We start from the raw sequence: 23,893 nt of genomic DNA on the forward strand, positions 1-23,893 counted from the left end.
TGATACCTTGGATGTAAAAGGAATGACAGCAATCATAAGTCCCTTCTCATACGCCTGCAAAAATAGTAAATAGTTATTCATACAGAAGAAATCGCCACTTCAAATCAAGAAGGACCAATATAATCTTTTTTTATATGCATCAAAATTATATTAAAATAAGAAAACTGAGTACAAGGAGTCGGATAAAATATCCGCAAAAACACAATACGGGAAAAACTACATTGTTGTCAAAAACATAAAATTTCCAATCCCAGACTAGATCAGAGATAGATAAATGGTTACACTACGCAAGCTTTCTCGTCCAACTAGCAACCCGAAATCCGATCTTTTCCCAAACCTCGTCTATAGACTCTGCTACATCGTTATAAATTATTTTGTACCTTCTTTCAATAGAATTTGCATCCCACTATTAATAAATCCTCCTTCGGTACCTCTCACCTTAATCTTTGCTGCCCCGATATCTCTAAAGCATGCAGTCTCATCACTTATATACAACAAACCACCCATTGATCCCCGATGAAGACCATAAATTCCAAGGTAGACAAAAAATTATAGCCCAACTGCTGCAACATTCGTAAACCATGTCCTTCTAATTGATTTCCGGTATCCAATCCTCAAAAACCAAAGACACCCTTCAATAAAAAAAAAAAAACCTCTCTTCAGGTTCAGAAAATATGAATACTCTGTCGGATTGGAAGGCCACCACACTGCCTTATTAGCTAGAAAAAGAAATCACATACCCTAAACCGATTGAAAGCTGGACACGAAGATGGAAAGTAGATAAAGTCCTTTAACTTGGAGCAGATCCAATGTGCCCCTTCTCGATCTAATTCAAGCACATAACTCGCATTCTCGGTTCTCTCTGACCAACAAATCAAAGACCCCCACATGAACACTTTTTGTTTGATCTTCACTTCTTCATCCCATGTTTCATTCCTTGATGATTGATACACCCTCCGCTGCTGGAACAAATCCCTGCTCGGAGCGTATATCCCCGCTATGTTACTTGAGTTCAGCGAAGCGGAAGAGAGAATCATATGATTCTCGATGAAAAAACCGATCGAAGGCAGCAGCAACGGCAAACAAGTCAAAGAATTTGAAATCCATCAAAATCCAAGCACAAAATAAGATTTCTCAATCTTTGTAGCCCATGCCATTACAGATAATAAATCACCATTGTCCATTTCATATCGATGATCACCGGTGACCGACTATGATGATTAGTTTGTGGCCAATAATATATGACACATCACCTTTAGAGAGAGATGAACAGGAAGGAACAATATAATCTAGGTCACAAAAGAGTCACAGAGAAGATGTCTAAAATCGCATGCTGACGTGAGAAGGAAACATATGAAGATACCTCCACAATCAGAGATTTCGGATCAATCTCCCGTGCCCTTAAAACTTGATTTTTCCCGATAGTAATCTTCCCAAGCCAGCTTCCTAAATTTTTCATCAATGAACGCTCTTCCGAACTTGACTTTATGAGTTCTGACCCTAGAAGTACCTGAAATAAAAGGGAACATTTAAAATACCATTTAAAGGATAAAATTTATGAAGAATATATCTAGGGGTAATTCAAACCTTGCAGTTCTCATAAGTGGCTTGTATAACCTCTTTGTTCAAAGACTTCAGGTTTACTTTATCAAGGAACTTTAAGTACAGATCATGAAAATTTGGCTCAATGCTTGCTCTGTCGATAAAGCAATAAGAATCAACAGAACATTTAGAACTGCCTTCAAAAATTTTCAAATTAACTTTATTTCAGATGGCTTAGGTGAAATGGTAAATAGAGGAAATCAAGGAATAAATTACTTGCAAGTTGCAACTAAAATCCATACAAAATAGTTTTCAGTTTCTCCGTAATAAAGATGTACCAAACATTTATTAGTATGAAAATTAAAATCCTCACCTCTTCATGACCATATACCGAGCAAACCAGGGATAATAGTGCTCATTCAGAATCTCAGTAAATTCTTTAGCTTTAGCCTCAATATTGGCAGCAGACAAATTATTAATGATAAAAGATATCTTATCCTGAATTTCAGAAGCAGGTGTCTGTGCAAAACAAAAGTAGATATCACAAAATAATCAAGAACCGTCGAGGAGCAATTAAGCTAGGTCATAGAACTATTAAGAAAACCAGTCGTGAGTAATGCTATGCAGATGAAATATTAGAATACACCCAGTTAAAAACAATGGCCCAGAAAATAGTTTATGCCTTGTGGATATAAGGACAGTTAACTTGTCACTTAGACAAGCAACAAAGAAATTCAGGAATTGCAAACCAATCATCAAATGGGTCAAATTCAGTAAAGAAGTAGAAAAAGATCAGATGAAAAGGTAGAGATCGGTGAAAAATGGCCTCATGAGCAGGTAAAACTGAGAAGTAAAACACAAGCAATAAATGAGATACCAACAAGAAAAAAGTTTCACCCAAATAATGTATCCCTAACACAACCAAGAAAATGCACCTCTATTGGAATCTCTCTTCTTTCGGCTGCAGTGATAAGAGTTTCAATGTTTAAGGCAGAGCCAAACCCTGTAGAATGAATAAACACGGAATTAAATATACTAAGCTTAGAAGACAACGATAGATGTCAACCAACGCATATTCACAACATATAAGCCAAAGTAGATTTCACATGCTCATAGGGTTATAAATATACTTGCTGAGGTAGCTCGAGATGAACGTGGAAAACCAGGAGAGGAAGCATGCGTTGATGCACCAACAGAACTCTGAGACTGCAATTTCGGCCAATATAGTTTAGCTCAAATAAAACTATAACAAAAAACACCCATTATATGCATGGTACATGACAGTAGATAAGAAATTGTATCACTTGCCTTCTGAATGCTAGCTGTATCACTTGAAGGAGCACCAGTAGCCTGCCCTGCTGCTAATTGTGCTGGCTTTAGGTAATTACATGGCGCCACAGGGGGTTTTCTCTCTTCTAAAGAACTAGTAGATCTTTGGGGAAGTTGGACAGTAAGGGCGACTGGCGGCCCAGTCTGTGAGCTCCCCAGTCCAGATAACAAAAAAGACGAGCTCGGAGTCTAAAAAATGGAAACAGAATATAACTGACAGCCAAAATAACAAGTACAAAATATTGCGATGTGATATTTATAGAAAAATTACATAGAAAATTCAAGATATTATAGAAAATGTTGTGTGAACCATATTCCATCAATAATAGAAAAATTACATAGAAAATTCAAGATATTTTTCTCTTCAAAATAGTTTCTCCGACTTAATTATCATTAAGTTCAACCAACTCAACAGGCAAAATAATGCATACGAATAACCAAAATTTACAGTTTTTTCAGTTATTAAAAAAATTACAGCTTTTTTCCCAGAAACATTGTGATGTGATATTTATAGCTCGAAGCAAGGATGAGACATGAGCAACCACAAAAAAAGAGAGAAGAGCAAATGGATATAAAGCCATTATCATGGAGTCGAAAGTGGCAATCCGTACGCAAGAATAAGAAGAAGATTGTGGATCTAATTGCAATGATTATAGCAGTCTTAAAGAAATATTAGCATTCTGAGCAACGCACAAGATTTTCAGCCTAAATTTTATCAGTAGAATGATAACTGTTGCAACTTATTGCAAAGAAGCAATCCAATTAAAACAAAAATTAATATTTAGCAAGTCAAAAGTCAGTGATGGTTATTTTAGTCATTTAACTACCAAATAAGTTAGAAGATCAACACCAATAATCATTAACCAACAAAATAAAGGTGCTGTAACCAGCAGGAAAGGCATTTGAAATGCAATTCTTGGAGGGGATACCTTGAAGTACATTTCTGTTGAGGAATATCTAGAGATGAATTAACTGAAAATAGTCATAAGCACTAGTTCTAATAAATTAGCAACATCGCATTATTACAAGTAAAAATGGTCAAATTATTTGACAAGCTCGTTTTGGAGAAAAGTAAAATGTAAAATCATGACTCAAGTTTTCCAATTGGCATTTTTTGCATTGACTGCTACTTCATCAATGGCATCGAGCAGGTTGCCTAACATATTTGATCCTTGAAAGTTGAAACAAGCTTAAAATGTTGTGTGTAAATTCAGAGCACGTAACAGAGTAGTAAAACAATATACTACCTCCACATTAGTAGAAGATGGCTGGATAGAACCATGATGAAGCTCAGTAGCGTCATGGACAATGTCTTGATCAGTATGAGCTGCTGAAATCCTAGCGAGTGCCCTCTCAATCAATGTAACAAGGTCCACATTTGTAACACGCAAATGAGATATTTGCAGAATATGATTGCAGTACTGCGGCCACTCTATGAGGCGGTCAACAAATTGTTCCAGTGCCTTAGTCCCAAAAACAAACATCTACATGTTGTAGCATATAAAAGCCATTGGTCGGTTTTTTACTAAAACAATGACAAAAATAAGACGATGAACATATACAAACTTTTGAATCGGCAGGTTTCCGCAGAGCATCTAAAACAGCTCGCAAAGCGATACCGAGGGTGAGATGCGTCACAAGTTGATGTTTGATGAGTGACCCTGGAAAGAAAATTCCAGATCAAGATTTATTTCAAATAACAGCTCACAGTCCTGAAAGGGGAAATCTCTATAACAAACATATAAAAGGACTACAGCATGCCAAGAAAGCCAAATAGCTCAGTACATAGATATTTGCAAAAAAAATGTAGGTAACTTATTTAAGCGAAAACATTTACTAATTTATGACAATTATAATAGCTCAATAAAGATTTCCATGTTGCACTTGGTACGCCAAAAACTCAACATAAATATGGACAATCAGCTGAAAACACAGAGAACACATCAAAGGTGGCATAATATCCAACAAGGAGTAGCACCTTAAGTTGTTTCGGCCACATATTTTAGGAAACAAGGGAACAAATTTGACTAAGCTAGTTAAGCAAGCAATCACAATTCAGAAACAAATTAAATATGCATGAACAAGTTTATGCATATTTGTGAGTCGAAGAATCTGCCTTAAGCGAGTTCAAGAGAGGTTCAACTTTCCTCTAAACAAGAAATCAGGGCGACCATTTCAAAGTCATTCAATACAATCGGTCCAATAATTTCAATTCCACAGATGGAAAGATACAGATAGCTTCATCAGTTTTTTTTATCTCAATTCATGTAATGCAACCCAAGTTTCGTCATGATACATAGTTAAACATATAACTGCCAAGTTGGGTTAACCATTAATGTCTCATCATTTTGCCTGGCTCTAAACTAAGAAATTTTGCATCAAGTAGGAGTACATTTTTCAGGTCGATGTAAAAACGCAGATCTGCTATCAATGCTGACTTTCTTTATGGAAAAACCCAAACAGATGGAGATGTCTTCTAGAACAGTCAGTCTCCTTTTCCAATGAATGTCACAAATGTAAAAAAGTCCTTACCCTCCAGCAATCCAGCATTTTTCACATTTATATAAGTGAAAAACTACTACTTTTGTCGCCATGCCAAACCGACTTTTGAAAAAATGCATAAAACTTCTGTAGTTCTGTTTAAGTAATCAGTTTAGCAAAAAATATACGGATAACACAAAAAGATAATCTAATGATATTCATCTGATAATCAACTATCCAAAGTAGAAGGCAAATTAAATGTTTCCTAAATACATTCTGCCATCTGCATCTGTCATAATGCATTAGTGCCTTAGTAAAATGAACCAGCTAAAATAAGTGATATCTTTAAGTTTAAAAAACGAAAAATAAAACTCACCAAAGAGACCTGCGGCAATTTTCAACTGCCTTTCAGGGTACTTGGAAAAGAACTTGTACTCCTCGAACAGATTAGCAATCATGCACTCAAAAATCAACTGCTCTCTGTTACAAAAAACAGCTTTCTCAATTGAGCCTCAACTTTTAATAACATTTTCAAAGGCTATGTCGAAGAGGTGACATAATCCTCCAATCAATGTATCATTTGAAAATCTAGAAGGCAGCTGATAAATAACCAAAAGCCAACAAAGCTAAAAATCCAGGATCGTAAGCATTTTATCCCAATTATGGAACAGTTAAGATTAAAAGGAATTGCACGTTTGATTTAGGTAAAATAAAGACAAATATGTTGGTTGGAAATTAACCTTCTGTCCGGAGATTCCTTGAAACGAGTAAGCATTTGAATCATCGTATCAATAGCAAGTAGACCCGAAAACATTTGATGGAAGTATGAATTTGCTTCTTTCTCGATATCATCAGCGTAACTATCAGGAGAGGTGGAGTCAGCAGTCCCACCATCTTTAAGTAGTGCATTACCACGCATGGAAGTGGCATGCAATTTTTCCATTTCCTCGGCCAAATGACTGGACGAAGTGACACCAACATGAGACCGAAGGACCTGCAGTTCCATCGTGTAAATAACTAAGGCCAATTAAGATTAAGTTGGAAATAGAAAAGTAAGTGAGAAAAGCAGGACATCGGAACCTTTAAGAAAGAGGGATATGCTTCCAAATAAATATTCACAAGAGCACCAATGGGGTGAAAGCGATCAGAAGAAACATCCTGAGCTCCAAGCTGAACCTCCTTCAGAAACTTGAGACACTCCTAAAAGCATGCATACAATTTCAATTACTTAGCAGTTATTCTATATTACTCCAGAAATCTAAAAACAAGTGGTATAACTGTTAGAGACAGATAGCCACATCAGCATTATATTACTGGTAGCAGATTTATCCAGATCGTTTCAAGTTCACCATTCCTTTAAAGGTCTCAAGAGATGATTTGCTCACAAGTGTTGGGTGAACATGTGTCATAAGAAAAAAAGGGTTACCTCATAGAAAGCATCTTTGTATGCAACTAATTTATTGCTCAACCAGTTCTCAAGATCCATGAATTCTTTCCTAGAAGCAAGGGCAGTAAGTCGAATTCCAAAATAAGAAGGAATCATATCCAATACCGGCAATAGGATCTGTAACAAAGTTAAGAAGAAACATCAATTAACATTATTTGCCACTAACAACAATGAAATACAAAACTAAACATCACTTTATTTATCTCAAGTGTCTGCTTGCAGAGGGAAAGATATTTCGCAAAGCCACCAATCCACAAAATAACCAAAAAAAAATTTAAAAACTAGTTGTAGGAACCCTGCAATAATATGGGGTGGAAGGGATGATATTGTGGTAATATGTTAACAGGGCAGTACCAAGCAATTCTCATATGGCATAAGAATGCATTGAAGCACTACATTAAAAATAGAAACCAGCCAGTTGGTAGTATAAATTGCATTCAACATATGGTAATTAAAATATGAGGAGAGAAGTAAAAATGATATTAAGCAAAAAATGTAAAGCTAATCAGCAGTTAAAGTGACAAGTATTAATCAAGAAGTTGACTGGATCACTAGAAGAAATTTGAGGGACCACATGGAAGCCCTCAAGAGCCATTGGTAATCAATAACGTGAACAAGGTTTGCCTTTTATTGCATTAAACATCACCATCCTTCGACGTGCAGAACTAATGGAAGTTTATTGTGAATTAGAATGTTGTGGAAGAACAAAATTAAGTGAAAAATATACCTTTAATTCCTGGCAAGCATCCAGAATCCTAGTATAGTTGTCAGGATCAATGTTCATGGCATCTATGAATCCTCGCAACAACATGTTTGGGTGTTCATGCCATAGATGAAGTATTAAACTGTTTCCTGAAACATTTTTGAGTACCATAGGAAGAACAGCAGAAGACACTTCATGCTGGATAAGATTATATGCCGTCTGCAATATGCAGGGGTTACTTAATGAGTCACACAACAAAAGGCGTAATAAACAATCACAGTTCATTTAAGATGAAGTACATTCACGCGAGCCATCCCAAGAAGCAAAATTTCAGGGCAGTGATTAAGAGGATTCTTAATAGCAGATCGCACAAAATTTGCATGGCCCCTCTCAGCTAGTTGACATAACACCTCGAGGAGGTCGTGGCAGGTCCAAGCATGATTTAACTGGCCAGATTGAAACTTATGCCCTGTCACAACATCATCGTAGGCCTGTGTAAGAAAAGGGATTGTCGACAATTAGTTATCACAAATTTGTAACCACTTTTAAGTTAATATGCATGGATCAGATTCAATCATTTACACCTTGCCTGCTCTTGAAGAAAAGTTAAAGAATATGATGCATGCAGTCGCAGGTTTTAGCAGTAGCTGGATTCTCGAGAAAACATACCATTTGCCTCTCAGAATGAGCAAATGTAAACACCTCGGGTGGCATTGAGATGGCGTACTTTAAGAATGATAGCTGACCCTCAACATTCTTCCAAATAAAGCCGCAAATTGCATGAAGAGGAAATGGATCCTGAAAAATCAAGTTCCACGTAAATCTTAGTTGTTTTAGATTCAAAGTTGGTCTGCTTTTAATTTTAGTGTTTCTTTTTGTAAAGGAAAATATAAACATTTCTAGTAATGAGCACCAAGGGACCTCCTACACTAAAAAGATGATATTTATATTATGTAGAAAATAAGCAAAACAAATATACATTTCATGAAAGAACATCAATTTCATAAAGACAGTATTGTTAGATTTCATATAGAAGATGGGAATAAAAAACAGTAAGACCAAGTGTGGAGGCATACCTGACATGCATATTTAAACACCGACATAAAAAAGGAAAATGCTGTCTCATTAGGGATATAAAAATTTTCGTGGTCCAGCTTCTCCATGACATTTATCCAGTTAATTCCAGGAGCCTGTGACAAAAATTAGAACTAACTACCATGCAATGAATCAATTAAGTACACCACACTGATGTGAAACATAGTACAGAACTTACGAGCTGCTTTATTGAATCCACTAGTACATCTACATTCCAGGAGTTCAAAGACGGTTGCTCCAAACCAATATTACCACCAAGCGCAGAAAAAAATGTGGTGAACACATTTTGACTGTCATCAAGACCTGCATAAGTTCGGGCAATTGTGCCAAGTATCTTTGCAATGGTGACATCAGAAAGGGGCAAGAATAAAGACAACATTTCTTTGCATTGTGAGAAATTGGCAGTGCATCCATAGCCTAATTCATTCATCATATCAGCCATGCTACTTTCCTTCTCCATTTCTTCTAGAATGGTATCAAAATTATCTTCATCACCTTCGTTGAATAAATCCAAATGCCTGCATTAAACAAACGAAGAAGCGAGAAAGGTTATTTTACATCTCACACACTAGCAAATCAGCTATGAGAGATTTTGACACCAAATCTCCCAAATAAAGTACCTGAAGAATTTTTCGTCACGCAATTCATCAGAAAGGAAAGGTGCTAAGATAAATTGGGATTCCTCCTTCAATTGCAGAAGAGATAACATCTGCATGAATGAATCCACATACTTAGATAGACCTTCAGATTGACTAAGAAACACCAGAATTTTCTGAATTAGCTCAGAAGAATCTGAAGCCATGGGATTGGCACTAAATTCTGCAATCTGACTCATGCAAAAGTTTTTCCCTGTGAGACAATCCACAAAAATGGAATTAACTCAATGCACAATGAAAAGCAGGTTAAGCTCAACAGCTTTATTTACTGTAATCTTTGGTTGTTTATATTCAAGGCCACTTCCACAACCAAATAATTTCAATGCTCATATCCAGGTGGCTAGTCAGAGAGAGTACTAACCGCACATTCTGATCTCAAGGTTTTCTGAATCAGATAAAGCAAGGCCCATTCCAATTTTCTCTAATGGTGATAAGTGCAACACATTAGAAAGATTCTGCAAATATTCTCCATTTGTAGCTGCAGTACTCAATGATTGACACAAAACTGTACTGAAATTAGGTTTATCCATAATATGTTTAAACAATGAAGCAAATAGTGGATGCATCTGCATATTCTTCAAATCTTTCACATAAACATGCAAGTTATCCAAACAGATTTGGAGTAGCAATATGCTTCCTTCAGTTCCATGTGAAGTACACTGCAACATGTAACATTGTCAGAATGATAACCAACAACTTGAATACAATGACATGAAGTTCAAGGGTAGTATAGAGCAAAAGAAAGAAAAAAAGACTCCAACATGCATGCAGGGTTTATTAACTAGGTAACTGCGTTGACTTAAGTGGGTAGGCTCGCATAATAAGATTCATCACAAACTGATTTTTTATAAGAAACGAAATTGATCACAAACAATGTAGAATTCTATAATATATATACAAGGACAGGTATGTTTTACACTCATGATGGAGAAAATATATTTGTAGATCCCGAAGATACATAGCAGAGATTTAAAATTTTGAGACATGGAGCAAATGAATATCTACATTTTCTTCTTATTTCTTACCAAGCTTCAGTAGCATCAGCTTTATTAACTAAAATATCGAGTAGATATGACTTTCACTAAATACTGTATTGGAACTTTTCAAGTTCGCAATCTTGATTTTGATGATAACAAAACTTGTTAATCGTGTTACTAATAATCTACCTTAGTGTGCAGCATCTAGGATCACTCACGAGATGTTTACATCGCAAACTGAATACCCAACTGATCGCACAAAATGAATCAGTCTAACTGATTACGTCAATTGAGCAGTCCAGCTGATTGTCCAGTTGATAGGTGGTTCAACAGGAGAACCTTAGAAGCCTGGCCAGCCGAAAGAGTGTTCAACTGATGAAGAAACCCAGCTGATCAGTCCAACTGAACAAGAGTGAAATCAGTTCAACTGACGAGTCAACTGATTTCACCGGCCCAACTGAAGATCAGTTCAACTGACCAGTTCGAAGCATCAGTCAGAATCTTTCAGTTATGGATGAAGACAAACTCTCTCAAGTGGAATCCAGCTGTACGTGAAGGTACAAAGCCATTATCCAGTCAAAGGACAATAATGGACGTTGCATCAGAGCATTAAAGACAAAACGTTTCAGAAGGGCAGTCGAAAAGTCGAGACACAAAGTCCAAGAAATGAATTCAAGATGCAATTGATACAACGAATGAGTCTCACTGTACGATCAATTTTCCCTCCTATATAAAGAGAAGATCAGTGAAGACTCAACATATACACAACAACAAGAAGAAGAAAAGAAGTGAAAAACCTTTTAAGCATATACGAGAGAAAAGAAAAGGCACGTTCATTGCACATCAGCTTTCAGAAGCAATCAGCCCATTATATCAGCTTAGAGTAGAAGCTTATTTCCCTCAGTGTGTGAGAACATCCTTGTTCAGTTCTCACACACAAACACTCTCATTCACTCAAATATAGTCTTGCACAAAGACGTTAAACTTGTGTATGTAGTCTTTCTCACATAGACATTAATGAAGTGTTGACTTGAAGATGCTGCCTTCAGTCTAGTCTAGGAGTTCAGTTTAGGCAGTAGGTAAGTCCTAGCTGAGTGGGTTTGTACAAGAGTTGTATAAATCAAAGTCTTCTAGTGGATCCTACCCGAGGCGGTAGATGGGTGACGTAGGAGCAGTTGAAGTTTCCGAACATCCATAAACATATCTTGTGTATTTAACTGTTTAACTATTGTTTTCAAACTGTTTGGATCAGTTAGAGTATCCGTCAGTTCAGTTGTCTCCATAACTGAACTGATGAATGCAAAAACTAATATGTCTCTTTTCGGTTATTCAGTTTACATAAGATAAAATGTTTTCTAATATAACAGTCTTCTTCACGAAGGATTACTTCGAGTTTCTTCCGCTTGGTTTTTAACCAAACTCGATTTAATTCATCGGTATTAATATTTTTAGAACACGAGCTATTGCAGCTCATTGGAGAATATTTTGTTTGAAGCATCCCAAAGATGCTCACCAAACGATCCTTCATACTGAAAGCTGAACTTTAAACACATCATTTTTTTTTATCGGAAACTATAATTTTATTAAAGTAGTAATAATTGAGTTTACAAAGCCAGTGGATGAGCGATCCACAGTCCACCCACTGAATAATCAACTAATAGTAGTTCAGAAGTAAATAAAACACCAATCCCTAACTAGATCGGATAAAAGTAAATGTTGAAACACCGGCACACAAGTCCTCCACTTTGCTACTCTGATCGAAGTGCTTCTGCAATTATGTGCTTCCTGATCCATTGAGCGTTTCAGCAATAAACGATTATGTGATTGATACACATCCAGGAGATCAAATTCAAAATAAACCGTGCTTTCTTTTTTTAACAGTATGCATATTTTTATTTTTAATTATTGAAAGGCAAGTTAGATATTTTATATGTTAATATTAATAAGTAAACTAATAGTAGATAAAACTATAACTGTGTATATCCTATCAATTAAGAACTTAAAAAGAACAATTGCTGAAATTGTTCTGGACACGGACATTAAATTCATTTTTTTTTAACTTAAACTTGTAGATAAACTAGTCATCCGACTAAGAATCAATGCATGCAAACTTTTCAAAAAATAAATTTGGATGACATTCCTTAGTTGACCGATGTTTATCCATTTAATGTTTCTTATAACATACTTTACGTGTTTTATCTACTTTACTGTTTTGGAGTGGTATCTTAAATTATTCCCTCATGGTGACAAGATTTGCTGGAACCACCAGCCCAGACATTGAAACCAAGTGCTGTCACGATAACTAGTTTCCCGATTCTCCTAATTTTGGTTAATTTGTTGGCGAGTAAATTATGGGACCATCATTACTACTTCAAGAAGATAGGTGCCACTTGGACCTGGCTAACATGGACCAAAGAGGTAGGTATGACGGACAAGAACTCTGTTTGTCTTTAAAATAGGCTTGCGGATTTTAAAAAAGCATCCACAATTATTATAATCAAAGCAAGTTCTCTCAAAACAGATGTGTCAACAAAACTAGCCCACTACATAACCCACACTGTAAATTGGAATCATAACATACGAAGTAATGAAATCTCATTCAAGTAAAATGTCTAAAAATAAAATAAAATAAAAGTATGCACATGTATTTTGCTTAAGCTTAATCATATAAAAGCGAGCATCAATCATTCCACTAGCAAACATGTTCAATGTATTTTAACATAGAACACGAAATTCAAACAAATCCTCCCCATAAAACACCATTTCATGTAAAGAAACAAACTTCTCCAAATCCAAGAATAGCAAAACGACTCGAACTCGATACTCCCACACAAAAATCAGTCGTCGAGATCCCACTCAACAGCAAGATCAATACCTCATCCAACTATAGAGTAAGAAAATGGATTACCTAATTGAAAAACCGACAATGGGAAACTCATCCGTAGACTAGAAAAACACTCAAACAAATCATCTACATAAACGCGATCATACCTCGCAAAGCTCCAGGAAAATCGATTCGAAGTCGGAGCCCGAATCGGAGTCATCCAAGCTCTGGATGAGAAACCGGATTTGACTAGACAATTTCGATGACAGCGGAATCATTTGGACCAGAATCTCGCAATACTGTAAGTGTTTAGTGAATTTATCTTGAATGAGAGAAAGCTAGGGTTCGCAGAACATACAACTTTGCTGAAGACAATAGCGATAGCGTTATGGTGACATGGGTGGGGGGGGAGTGGGCGTATTTATATTTGGGGCCCACGTCCTCCAGAAACCGATACGCTACTTCTGCTGCGCATATTTACTTTTTGGACCCTTAAGTTCTTGAAAGTTCATGATCAACCCATATACAATTGAATCTATTCTCTATATTTTCATGCCTAGTTTTTTTTTTTTAAGATTTTTCATGCTTGGTTTTGATTGTGTTTATTAGCACTGAGCTTATATGTGTTTAGAGGAATAAATAAATAATACATGTTACCTCGACTGAGATTCCCTATTCATATTTGTTTAGCTAGATAAGTGACCTCATAGAAGTTGAGGCAACTACACAATTTTGCATTCCAAACTTTTCATCAGCTCTTTTGTATACTTGTTGTAACTCTCGAAAATCCGAACACACTAATCACATGCATGCATGAAAATTTATTTGAAATTATTTAAATGAGTTGTCTAGAAGCATGTTTAAGTATTTGCGCGATTTAATGATTATTTAATCGAATGTTAGGAATATAAACTTTACGCAGTCGAATACGCGATGCACGGCAGAATGCGAGAGAACCGGAGACGATTTTGATAAAGTTTCTATTTTTATAAAGTTATAAATATAAACTTAGGACTTATTAATTCAAATTAGGAGAGCATCAAATCTATTTATAGTAAGGGACGAACTTAATCGATAGCGAATTTTGCTAAGAAAATGAGTAGTTCCGGGTGTGCGGTACTAGAATCGAGTAGCACTAAATATTTTTAAATATTTTTGGGACTTTTAGTGGATTAATTATGGGTTTAATTAATTCTTTACTAGTCTAGATTAGTAAGGGTTTAATTAAAATAATTATGGCCATTAACTAACATAAAGCCCACTTAACAATTTAATGATTTAATTAAATAAAACCTACCCACCCTACACCACAAAACTCACGTCCCTCACACACTTTCAGCACACACACACACTAGGTCTCTAGGCGGCCGAACCCTAGAGGAAAGAAGGATGGGAGTTTTCGCGTCCCTTTCGTCTCTCGTCGCGCCGTCGCTTGTACTTTTTAAGAATAAAAGAACAAGGCATGTTTTCAAATCCTACTTTATGCTCCATTCAATCCATATTATTACATGTATTATGATTTTGTGTGTAAAGTTTACAAAGATGATGGTTTCTACATGTGCATCTCGTGTTTTCACAAAATATTTTTGATGTTTATTGAATTGTTGAAGGGGGGATGCAAACCGAAAGATTTAAGAGACAAACTAAATGCCTAAGAGTAAGTTTTGAAGGGATTATAGCCATAAGGGACCCCTCAAGGGCAGCAGACTTGCACGTTAATGTCATGAGGGCCGAGAGAGGGAAAGGGACGGGTTTGGGGTTCCCTCGGCCAAGGGGGCTGCATGGGGTCCTAGCTATGGTCTGGAGGGTTGGTTTGGGGTCCTAGGTATGTCTTGGTTGGGGTCGTACAAGGCTTGGATGGGCTGGAACAAAGCTGAGGCCGAGAGTACGTATCCTGCCGCGTAGGGGCTGTTTTGGTGTGTGGGATTTCCTAGGGCTAAGGGTTCGGTTCAAGGGCTGGACCAGGGGGTAGGTCTGTGCCTTAGGGTCCTGGTGAGGGTCTAGTATGAGCCAAGAGTCGAGCCAAGGGCATCCACAGCCGCTGGTGCGTTCGTTCCCCGGCTGCACGTGAAGAGCAGGTTTGGTGCGCTGCTGATGTGAGGGGTTTAGAGAATGGGGCATCTTGTTTGTGTCCAAAAGGCCTGATCATGGTCTTTTTTAGGGTCTAAGGAAGGGGTATAGGTCCTGGTTCTGGGTCGTTTCGATCCGTGGTCTATTCGGGTTCGTGATTGCCCGAACGTGTCAAAAACAAAAGGCGAATTGAGCCTAGGTTAAAAATTAAATCCATGTTTCAATTTTGGCTTGGGCTTGAGAACTTCCAATAGCTTAAAATGAGTCTTAGGATGTTAATAAAGGTCTGGTCTCGGGTTGGTTCGAGTCGGAGGGGAAGTTTGGTCATTTGTTTAACCGAAAACGCGAAAACAGTTGGAAACGAGTCATCCGATAAGCGAATGTAATTGTTTTTGAAACGTAGGTCCTAAGATTGAATTTCCAGCAAGCTACTGGATATTTTTGGTGTTTTTAAAGTTTTGAAATCGAGTCTTTCTCGTTGAGTCAAAGTTTGGGTCGTCCCAGTATGTATATTGTTGAAACGTGTGCGGTCGGTTCGAGGAAATTCGAGGGCAGTTTGCAACTTCCTAAAACAATTTTATATCATGTTAAATGTTATTTTTAGAATTTTTAAAGTATATGTATGATATATGCTATTTTCAGAAGTTTTAACGTATCTGCATGATTATGCGATTTTTAGAAGTTTTGACGTATACGAATTATATAAGTCATTTTTGGAAGTTTTAAAGAATATGGAAAGTTTTATATGTTTTATGAAATGATAAAGTAAAAAAAAATATTTTTGAGGAATGTGAATCGGTCATGACGTAAAAGTAGTAAGGGATCCGTTGAAAACGGGAATGGTGAATTTGCAATGAAAAAGGAGTGAATCGTCGAAAAAGGGGGCGGTAATCTCAATAATATTGGATCCGTTGAAGAAGTGAACGGTGAAGTTATTTTATGATAGTTGGTGGGATAGTCGAAGAAGTGGACGTTGAACTCGTCGGCCTAGTACTATAGTTTATAAAATGATCAATCGACTGAATATTGTCACTATCGAGGATCGGACTTCATAAATAAAATGATAATTTAAAATGGAAAAGTACATATATAAGCATGGTTTTAAAAGTTGCATATTTTTTAAGGTTTCGAGGTTGCATGACAAAACAATTTTTAGTAAATGTATTTTTACGCATGTGATTGTATAAGTATGTATTTGCTATATCATGTTTAAGCATACTGAGTCATTAGACTCACTAGGTTTGAACGGTTGCAAGTGATGATGATATTGAGTCGTGAGATGTCGAATATCGAGTCATCCGGGATGCGCAGTGCATACCCGAGGACCTAGAAATTCCGCATATGTTAAAGATTTTGATGACTCAATGAATTATTGTTTTTATTTACAGACTGATAGGATACTAGAATTTATTGAAGTGAATTTCAAACTTTTATTGATTTACTTATTCCTCATGAATTATTATAGATATTATGGAATTCATTTATTTGATTATTTATGCTAGTATATTTATGATGAATTAATTGTGCTTGGTTTAAAAAAATCTAATGTAAATCAAATGAATTTAGAAGTAGGGTCGTTTCATTTGTCCTAGTTGATAAAGATTTCAGTCTAGCTACTTGACTTACAATCCTAGAAAGAAAGTTAATTGTTCTGTCATATCTCAAAATTATCATGAATTAGCTTGGAGAACTTCTCACATAGCTTGATATTAGTAGAGAGAAATATAATATCATCAACATAAATTTGAACAAATAAAGCACAATCACATTTGGTAAACGGGAATTCAATTTTATCTACTTACAAATAACAAAATCATGATCAAACAAAACTTAGACAATGTAACATACCAAGCTCGAAAATCTTGTTTTAATTCATATAATGTTCTATCTCGTTTAAATGCATAATCAAGATGCACATCATTCATAAAGTCAAGTGGTTTCTCAATGTGTGCATCTTCATGTGATAAGTCATTAAGGAAGACATATTTAACATCTATTTGCTATACTTTAAAGTCCTTAAATCCGGCACGTGAAAGGAATCTTCTAATAGCCTCAAGTCTAGCTACATAAGTAAAAGATTAATCAAAGTTTATGTCTTCTTCATGTTTATAACCTTGAGCTACTAGTTTAGATTTGTTTCTTACTACAAAACCTCTCTCATCCAATTTGTTTCTAAATATTCATCTAGTTCCAATAATATGTTGATTAATTAGTCCCGGAACTATGTGACAACTTTGTTTCTTTCAAACTGATTTAATTTATCTTACATGACATCTATCCAACTAGAGTCTCTGAGGGCTTCTTCTATGTTAGACTTAAATTTGTTGTGGAGATGCTAGTAAAAGTGGAGATGCTAGTAAAAACCAGTAGATGTAAAATAGCTTAGTACAAACCAGAAGCACTTGTATCGAGCTAAAGACCAGTAGCAGCACTTGTCAAGTACTGCTTCTTAGCTAAAATCATAACTAGAAGGGATACAAAACTCGAAATATACACTAACAGAATTTTGCGTATCTCAAAGTCTTTATATATTACCGTTGATCTATTAACGTGATACTAGCATTTATTGCTTCATTAAATGTCATTAAATGTTGTACGAAAACATTTAAGACGGTTTACCATTTTTAGTATGAACTGAGACTGATTGCTTTGATGTATTCTGCAGGGTCCATTTTCGGCAATAAAGATGAACCACTGAAAAGTCAAAAGAGCCGTTCAGATTTTAACGTTGGATAAAGTCTATATATATGGAGACGAAGCACTTTTCAAGAAGAGAGAAGTGGAACAAATCTAAATCAAAGAATATCATTTGAGCATCGCTAGAACTTTCAGTCATTTCAAAAGCTCAACACCAAAAAAGCAGCACACGCTTCATTGCATACTCTTGATCATTGAGATCATATTGTGCTAGCTATTTTCGTTATATCTTCTCAAGCTATTCACTTCACTATTTCATTGATAGAAGAATTTGTAACTAGAAAAGAGTCTTTTCCAGAACTTAAGATCATTCAAAAAGTTGAGTTGTAAAACTAAGAGTTTCGATAGGCGAAGGGTAAGTCCTGTTGAAGTGGATGTGTACAACTGTTGTATTGTATTCACGAAAGTCTTTTAGTGATACCTTCTGGAAACAGAAGAAGGGGAGATGTAGAAGATTCATCTTCGAACTTCCAGAAACAAACCTTGTGCCATCTACTGTTTTTCTGTTTCACTATTTTTCACCTACTAACCAACAGATCGTTTCCGCACATTATCTTGTGATCTGCTGGTCTTTAAACTTGAACAAGAATATGCTAGTATCTTTAACAGGACTCTAGCACATCATTCCGAAAAATCGGTTAAGTTTGCCGTTGAGTTTATTCAACCCACCCCCCCCTTCTAAACTCAACCCGATCCTCAACAAGTGGTAACAGAGCAGGTTATTCTTGTTCTGAAAAATATTTAACAGACATGGCTCACTTCAGCAAAATTCCAATGTTCTCAAAAGAAGATTTTGATGATTGGAAAATCAGAATGCAAGCCCATCTTGCAGCTCAAGATGATGACATGTGGTATGTCATCACAGATGGTCCATTAAAGATCTTAAAGCCAAATCCAGCTATTGCTATCACCGAAGGCGCACCTCAGATGCTGGAAAAACCAAGATATGAATGGACAAGTGAGGACAAGAAGAAAGCCAATCTTGACAACGTTGCGAAGGACATTCTGTACAAGACACTCGACAAAAATACCTTCACCAAAATCAAGATGTGTCCTACTACAAAGGAAATATGGGAAAAATTGATTGATATCTGTGAAGGAAACGAAGAAACTAAGGAAAACAAACTTTCTGTAGCCATGCAGAAGTTTGAGAATATGAAGATGAAGGCTGGAGAAACTATGAATGAGTTTGATGAACGCTTCAACAGTCTTGTCAATGAGCTCACAGCTCTTGGGAAAGATTTTGGCAACAGGGAAGTTGCATTAAAGGTAATGAGAGCCCTACCCCGAGAATGAGACGTCAAAACGATGGCAATGAGAGCTTCCAGGGATCTAAACAAGTTGGAACTGCATGACTTGTTCTCATATCTGAAGGCATATGAGTTTGAACTTGAAGTTCGAAGTGGAGAAGAGCCCTTAGCAATTCCACCAACCAAAGCTCTCGCAGCTACTACTGCTACAGTTGTCCCAAGTTCATCATCTGCTACTGCTATAGAGAATACTTCTGAGAGAAGTGCTGAACAGATAAGCAATGACGCAATGAAATTATTTGTTAAGAAGTTTTCCAGATTCATGAAAAAGAATCACAGAACATTTCAAAGTCCCAACCGCAATTTCAAAAAGGAATCACCCTCTGGTGATATGGCATGCTTTAACTGTGGAAAAGTTGGACATTTTATTGCTGATTGTCCAAAACCAAAGAAGGATGACCAGAAGAAGAAGGGTGTCAAACGCAATGATAAAAAGACCAGAAGAGACAGAAAGACAATGATTGCAGAAGAAAGTAAGTCCAAATGGGCAGACTCAAGTTCTGAATCTTCTGATTCTGAAAGCCATTCAAGTGAAAGTGATGAAGATGAGATCAAATGTCTGATGGCAAATACTGAGTCAACCTCGACATCCGGAGTTGACTCTGATGAATTTACACGCACTGATTTAGTCAATGCATTACACGACATGGTAGAAGAGTATTCTAGACTTTCTCAATCATTCGATGAAGTTAAAATTGAAAATCAGAACTTAAGAGATCAGAACAGTAAGTTAACTTGCTTGCAAGTAAACAGCTGTAATGATCTACAAGTTGAGATGAGTAAATTAAAAACTGAGAATGAAAGAGTAATAGCAGATTACCAGACGATGCTTTCGGAAAATCAGAAGCTACCGCTACTGGTGAATGCTTGGAACAAGTCCTCTATTTCACTCGAAAAGATGCGAGAGTTACAAAAACAATCTGGAGACAGGAGTGGTCTCGGATTTTGTAATAATGAAGGCACTTCTGAAACGAATACTAAGCCAAAACTGGATATGTGCAAAGAGAAGTACATTCACTTTGTGAAATCCAGTGTGGTACAAAAACCAAAAGTACCTACTGCTTCAATTGAGAGGAATGTAAATCAGATAAACAACAGGATGCGTTATGGTCTGGGTTATGTTAAACCTAAGGAAAGAGTTGACCAGAGTTCTGGATCCAGTAGAGGATTCAACTCAGGAAGACAATTTTCTATGAAGGTTAACTGTAATGCCCCGAAAATTTAAAGGTCCACGCAAACCACATGCATGCAATTATTAAATTCTCTTGTATTTTAATTAAATGATTTAATTGCATTAATTAATTATGTGGTGCATTTTTACATGTTTAAAATATATTTTTCTACATGGTTGCATTAAAATTTATTTTTAAAAGATTATTCGAGTTGCGATCGAGGAACGAAGACCGATGGCTAAAAAAATGAAAAATGATTTTATTAAATAAACGTTTTTAATTATTTAAAATATGCGTGATGCTTTTTTATTAATTTTGAAAATATGGGGTTTTGAGATGATTTTATAAGCCGGGACGTAATTTTTATTGGTGTTGGATTTTTAACAAAAATGCGAGCGTTTTGGCAACCCGGCTAATAAATTCACAAACTTAGTTAAATTAAATTATTTTTAAAATTTTAATTAAATCCTAATCAAGCACTAATGGGCCTAAATTTATGCTTAATGGGCCTAAGCCTTAATTAGTGATTTAATTAGTGTTTAAATATGATAAACTACCCCAAACCCTTCACACAAACTCACGCCTCACTTTTTCAGAATTGTTGCACACCAAAATTCTCTCAAATACACGACACACACGCACCATCACAATTTGGAGAAAAATCGAGAAAAGCTCTAGGAATTCAAGCCAAGGTTCTTGCCCCGTTCTTCGCAATCGTCAACGTATTTTCGTGCGTTAAATACGCAAAGGCACACCATATTCTCCCTTTACTCATCATCACACCATATTATGTGATTTTTTTATGAATTTGCATGAAAACAAGTCATCCAACCTTTAAATTTCGTAGCCATGCATATAGGTGTTCAAAATTCTTGCGTTTTGGTTCCAAAAATATGTTTTTATGTGTTAAAAGGGGCTGCCATGAATTAGGATATGAGTTAGTATGTATTTCCACAAGTTTAAAGGTCTTGAATCGCACACAAAAGCAGCAAACCAGAAACGTTCAAAGCTGGAACCAAATTGATCACTTTTCTGTCATGGTGCTTGAGGGAATCGGTTGTAAGGGATTGGCTACTGGGCTTGGGTCCGGTTGTGACCAGAGCTTGGCTAGGGTTGGTCATGGGTCAAGGGAAGAGTCCTAGCCATGCTAGGACTCGAGACCATGGGCTAGGGAGGAGTCCTTGTTGAGAAGGACTCCACCCGAGAGAAAGCCCAAGGGGCTGCGCAGAATTCAGAAATTTGTGCAGGGAGGAGGGCTCGGCCAGGGGGCTTGAGCTGGGCTAGGTTAGGTCCTTAGGGTCCTAGAAGGATGCTAGAGGGGTTGGTTCAGGGTCTGGTATGGTTTGGTTTAGCTAGGGCCGAGCAAGAACATGAAACCATGAGGAGAAGCCATTAGCGCAGGTTGTTGTGCAGAGTTCAGTGGGTTGCTGCTCACGTCCAAGGGCTTGGGCTAGGTCTGGGCTGGGTCTCGGCATGGTCCAGGGTGGTTTGGGGCAGGTGGGGTCAAGTGGTTGTGGGCTGGAAGTGTCCTAGTTAGGCTAGGAGTCCTAAATATCCTAGGAGAAGCACACACGTACACATGCAGGTTTTTGGGCCAAGTTCCAGGACGTTTTTGGAGCGGGCCAGGGCTGGTTTTTGGGCTGGCTTGATCAAGAGGGTCCCTAGGTGGGTTGGCTAGGTTTTGGCTCAAAGTGGCTGGGGCGTGGCTCGAGTAAATTGAGAGATGGCTCGACGTGTTCGTCGATGTGTCAAAAACGAAAATTTAAGAAGGAAAAATTGATCCAAGGGTCCATGGGGGTGGCTAACGACTTGGAGGGGTAGAATAAATATTAAAAATGTTATATTTAAAATTTGGGATCAAAATAACGAGTTTTGGTTTTATTCGGAATTTAATCGTCGCACGAAACGCTAATTAACAAGTTAATTGAAACACATAGTTTTAAGCCTTATAAAATTATGAAAAATTAGGGTTAAGCTTAAATAATTATTATAAGTCTAAGTTTTTGATTTGGGAATTTTATATTAAGGTTTGGTTTAATTCAGGATTAAAACACATTAATACGTTATATTTAAAGATTAATTTAAAAGTCGTCGAATTAAGCTAAATAAAAATATGAAAAAATTCATGTAAGCTTAAATAATTATTTAGGACATGCTAGAGTCAATTAAATTAAGAAAATTTCAAAAACGGGAAATTTTATGTCCAGGGGTAAAACGGTCATTTTACACCTAGAAATTAGTAAACGTCATGGCAGTGCCCTATTTGCTGTTGAATATGCTAATATGATTATTTCACATGTTTATGAATATTTATACATTGATATATGATTTTTAAAATGTTCATGGATGTTTATGATTTTTAATATGTTAAGTTATGATTTTTAAATGTCTATGATTTTTTTTATGATTTAAATTGGACATTTAAAAGATATGTTGCATGCTTGGTTTCAAAATAAAAATGATATTATATGCATATTTTTATAAGTGATGGAAATACGACATATTGAAGGATGTGAAGGGATTGTGACTACTGAATATGTTGGAAATATCGTGAGGGTTATGGTCCCAGTGGGAGCCCGACAATCGTGTTTCCTTGGATACGGATACGAATACGAATATGTTAATACGTTGGCCAAGGCCCAGTTGACCGGTGAGAGTGTTGCTGGTGTCCCCGCCGCCCAGTACTGTGGTTTCTTTAGATGGATCCATCGCCCAATACGATCAAGAATACGAGTCACAATCACGATCTGAATTCAACAAAAACGAACATGAACATGAATACGAATATGAATATGGATACGAATATGGATATGCATATGAATATGAATACGAATATGAATATGAGTATGTTTATATGAAAATGTTTTTATGCATCATGAAAATGTTTACGAAAATGTTTATGTTTAAGTTTATGCATCTTCATGAAAATGATATTTTAAGTACAAGTATTTTTTACTGTTATATGTTAACTGTATTACGTATTACTTGTTATCAAGGATATGATGGTTGAGTCTTTAGACTCACTAGGTGTGATTGATGCAGGTGGTTATGATAATGTTAATGGAGGTGTTGATGGTTGATCTGACTGGACTGGAGGTGCACATAACCCGAGGACCGACGCTAGTTTTTCGCACTAGTTATTATTTATGATTTTAAGTAATATTAAAGATATTTTTACGTCTTTTATTTATGTTATGAGATATTTTTGAGAGGTTATAGTATGGGCTATACTTTTCAAATAATGTTTTTAGGTTGGTAAAATGTTTGACGATTTTATGCTTTAAAATATTTTCCTTTGGATTTTTAAATGGCAGTTGGATGTTTATTTTTAAAATAATGTCAAAAATATTTTATGGTTCGGCCGATGCTAAGTGAGGTTTTAAAAAAAAAATTATAGTACTTTTTAAGAAAACGAATAAGCAGACGTTTCATTAACAGCTACCAGTACTACAATTCTAGACCTGTTCAAAAGAGATACATGACAGACAATAGAAACAGAAGGGAAGAACAACTTTTTAAGATGCATAATGTGAGAAATAACAGACCCTTCGTTGCATACACCTCCATGGATACCCGAAGTACAAGAATTG

At 36.3% G+C, this 23,893-nt stretch overlaps 1 protein-coding gene across 1 annotated transcript in view; it reads right to left on the bottom strand.

Annotated features, from left to right (window-relative positions):
- The window catches only part of LOC142530935 (uncharacterized), a 30,387-nt gene extending 16,935 nt beyond the window's left edge, over nt 1-13,452 (bottom strand). The window contains 21 exon segments of the mRNA XM_075636870.1: nt 7-54; nt 1,364-1,510; nt 1,588-1,696; nt 1,916-2,061; nt 2,478-2,545; nt 2,673-2,748; nt 2,851-3,060; nt 4,119-4,355; nt 4,438-4,532; nt 5,729-5,832; nt 6,093-6,346; nt 6,433-6,552; nt 6,779-6,916; nt 7,527-7,721; nt 7,802-7,993; nt 8,172-8,300; nt 8,579-8,692; nt 8,776-9,115; nt 9,218-9,446; nt 9,615-9,912; nt 13,222-13,452. Coding sequence (XP_075492985.1) covers nt 7-54; nt 1,364-1,510; nt 1,588-1,696; nt 1,916-2,061; nt 2,478-2,545; nt 2,673-2,748; nt 2,851-3,060; nt 4,119-4,355; nt 4,438-4,532; nt 5,729-5,832; nt 6,093-6,346; nt 6,433-6,552; nt 6,779-6,916; nt 7,527-7,721; nt 7,802-7,993; nt 8,172-8,300; nt 8,579-8,692; nt 8,776-9,115; nt 9,218-9,446; nt 9,615-9,912; nt 13,222-13,332 — 3,360 coding nt within the window. The 5' untranslated portion in view covers nt 13,333-13,452.
- Nucleotides 13,453-23,893: the final 10,441 nt, after the last annotated feature.

The sequence above is a fragment of the Primulina tabacum genome, chromosome 17, assembly GCF_025594145.1.
Source record: "Primulina tabacum isolate GXHZ01 chromosome 17, ASM2559414v2, whole genome shotgun sequence".
NCBI lineage: Eukaryota > Viridiplantae > Streptophyta > Magnoliopsida > Lamiales > Gesneriaceae > Primulina > Primulina tabacum.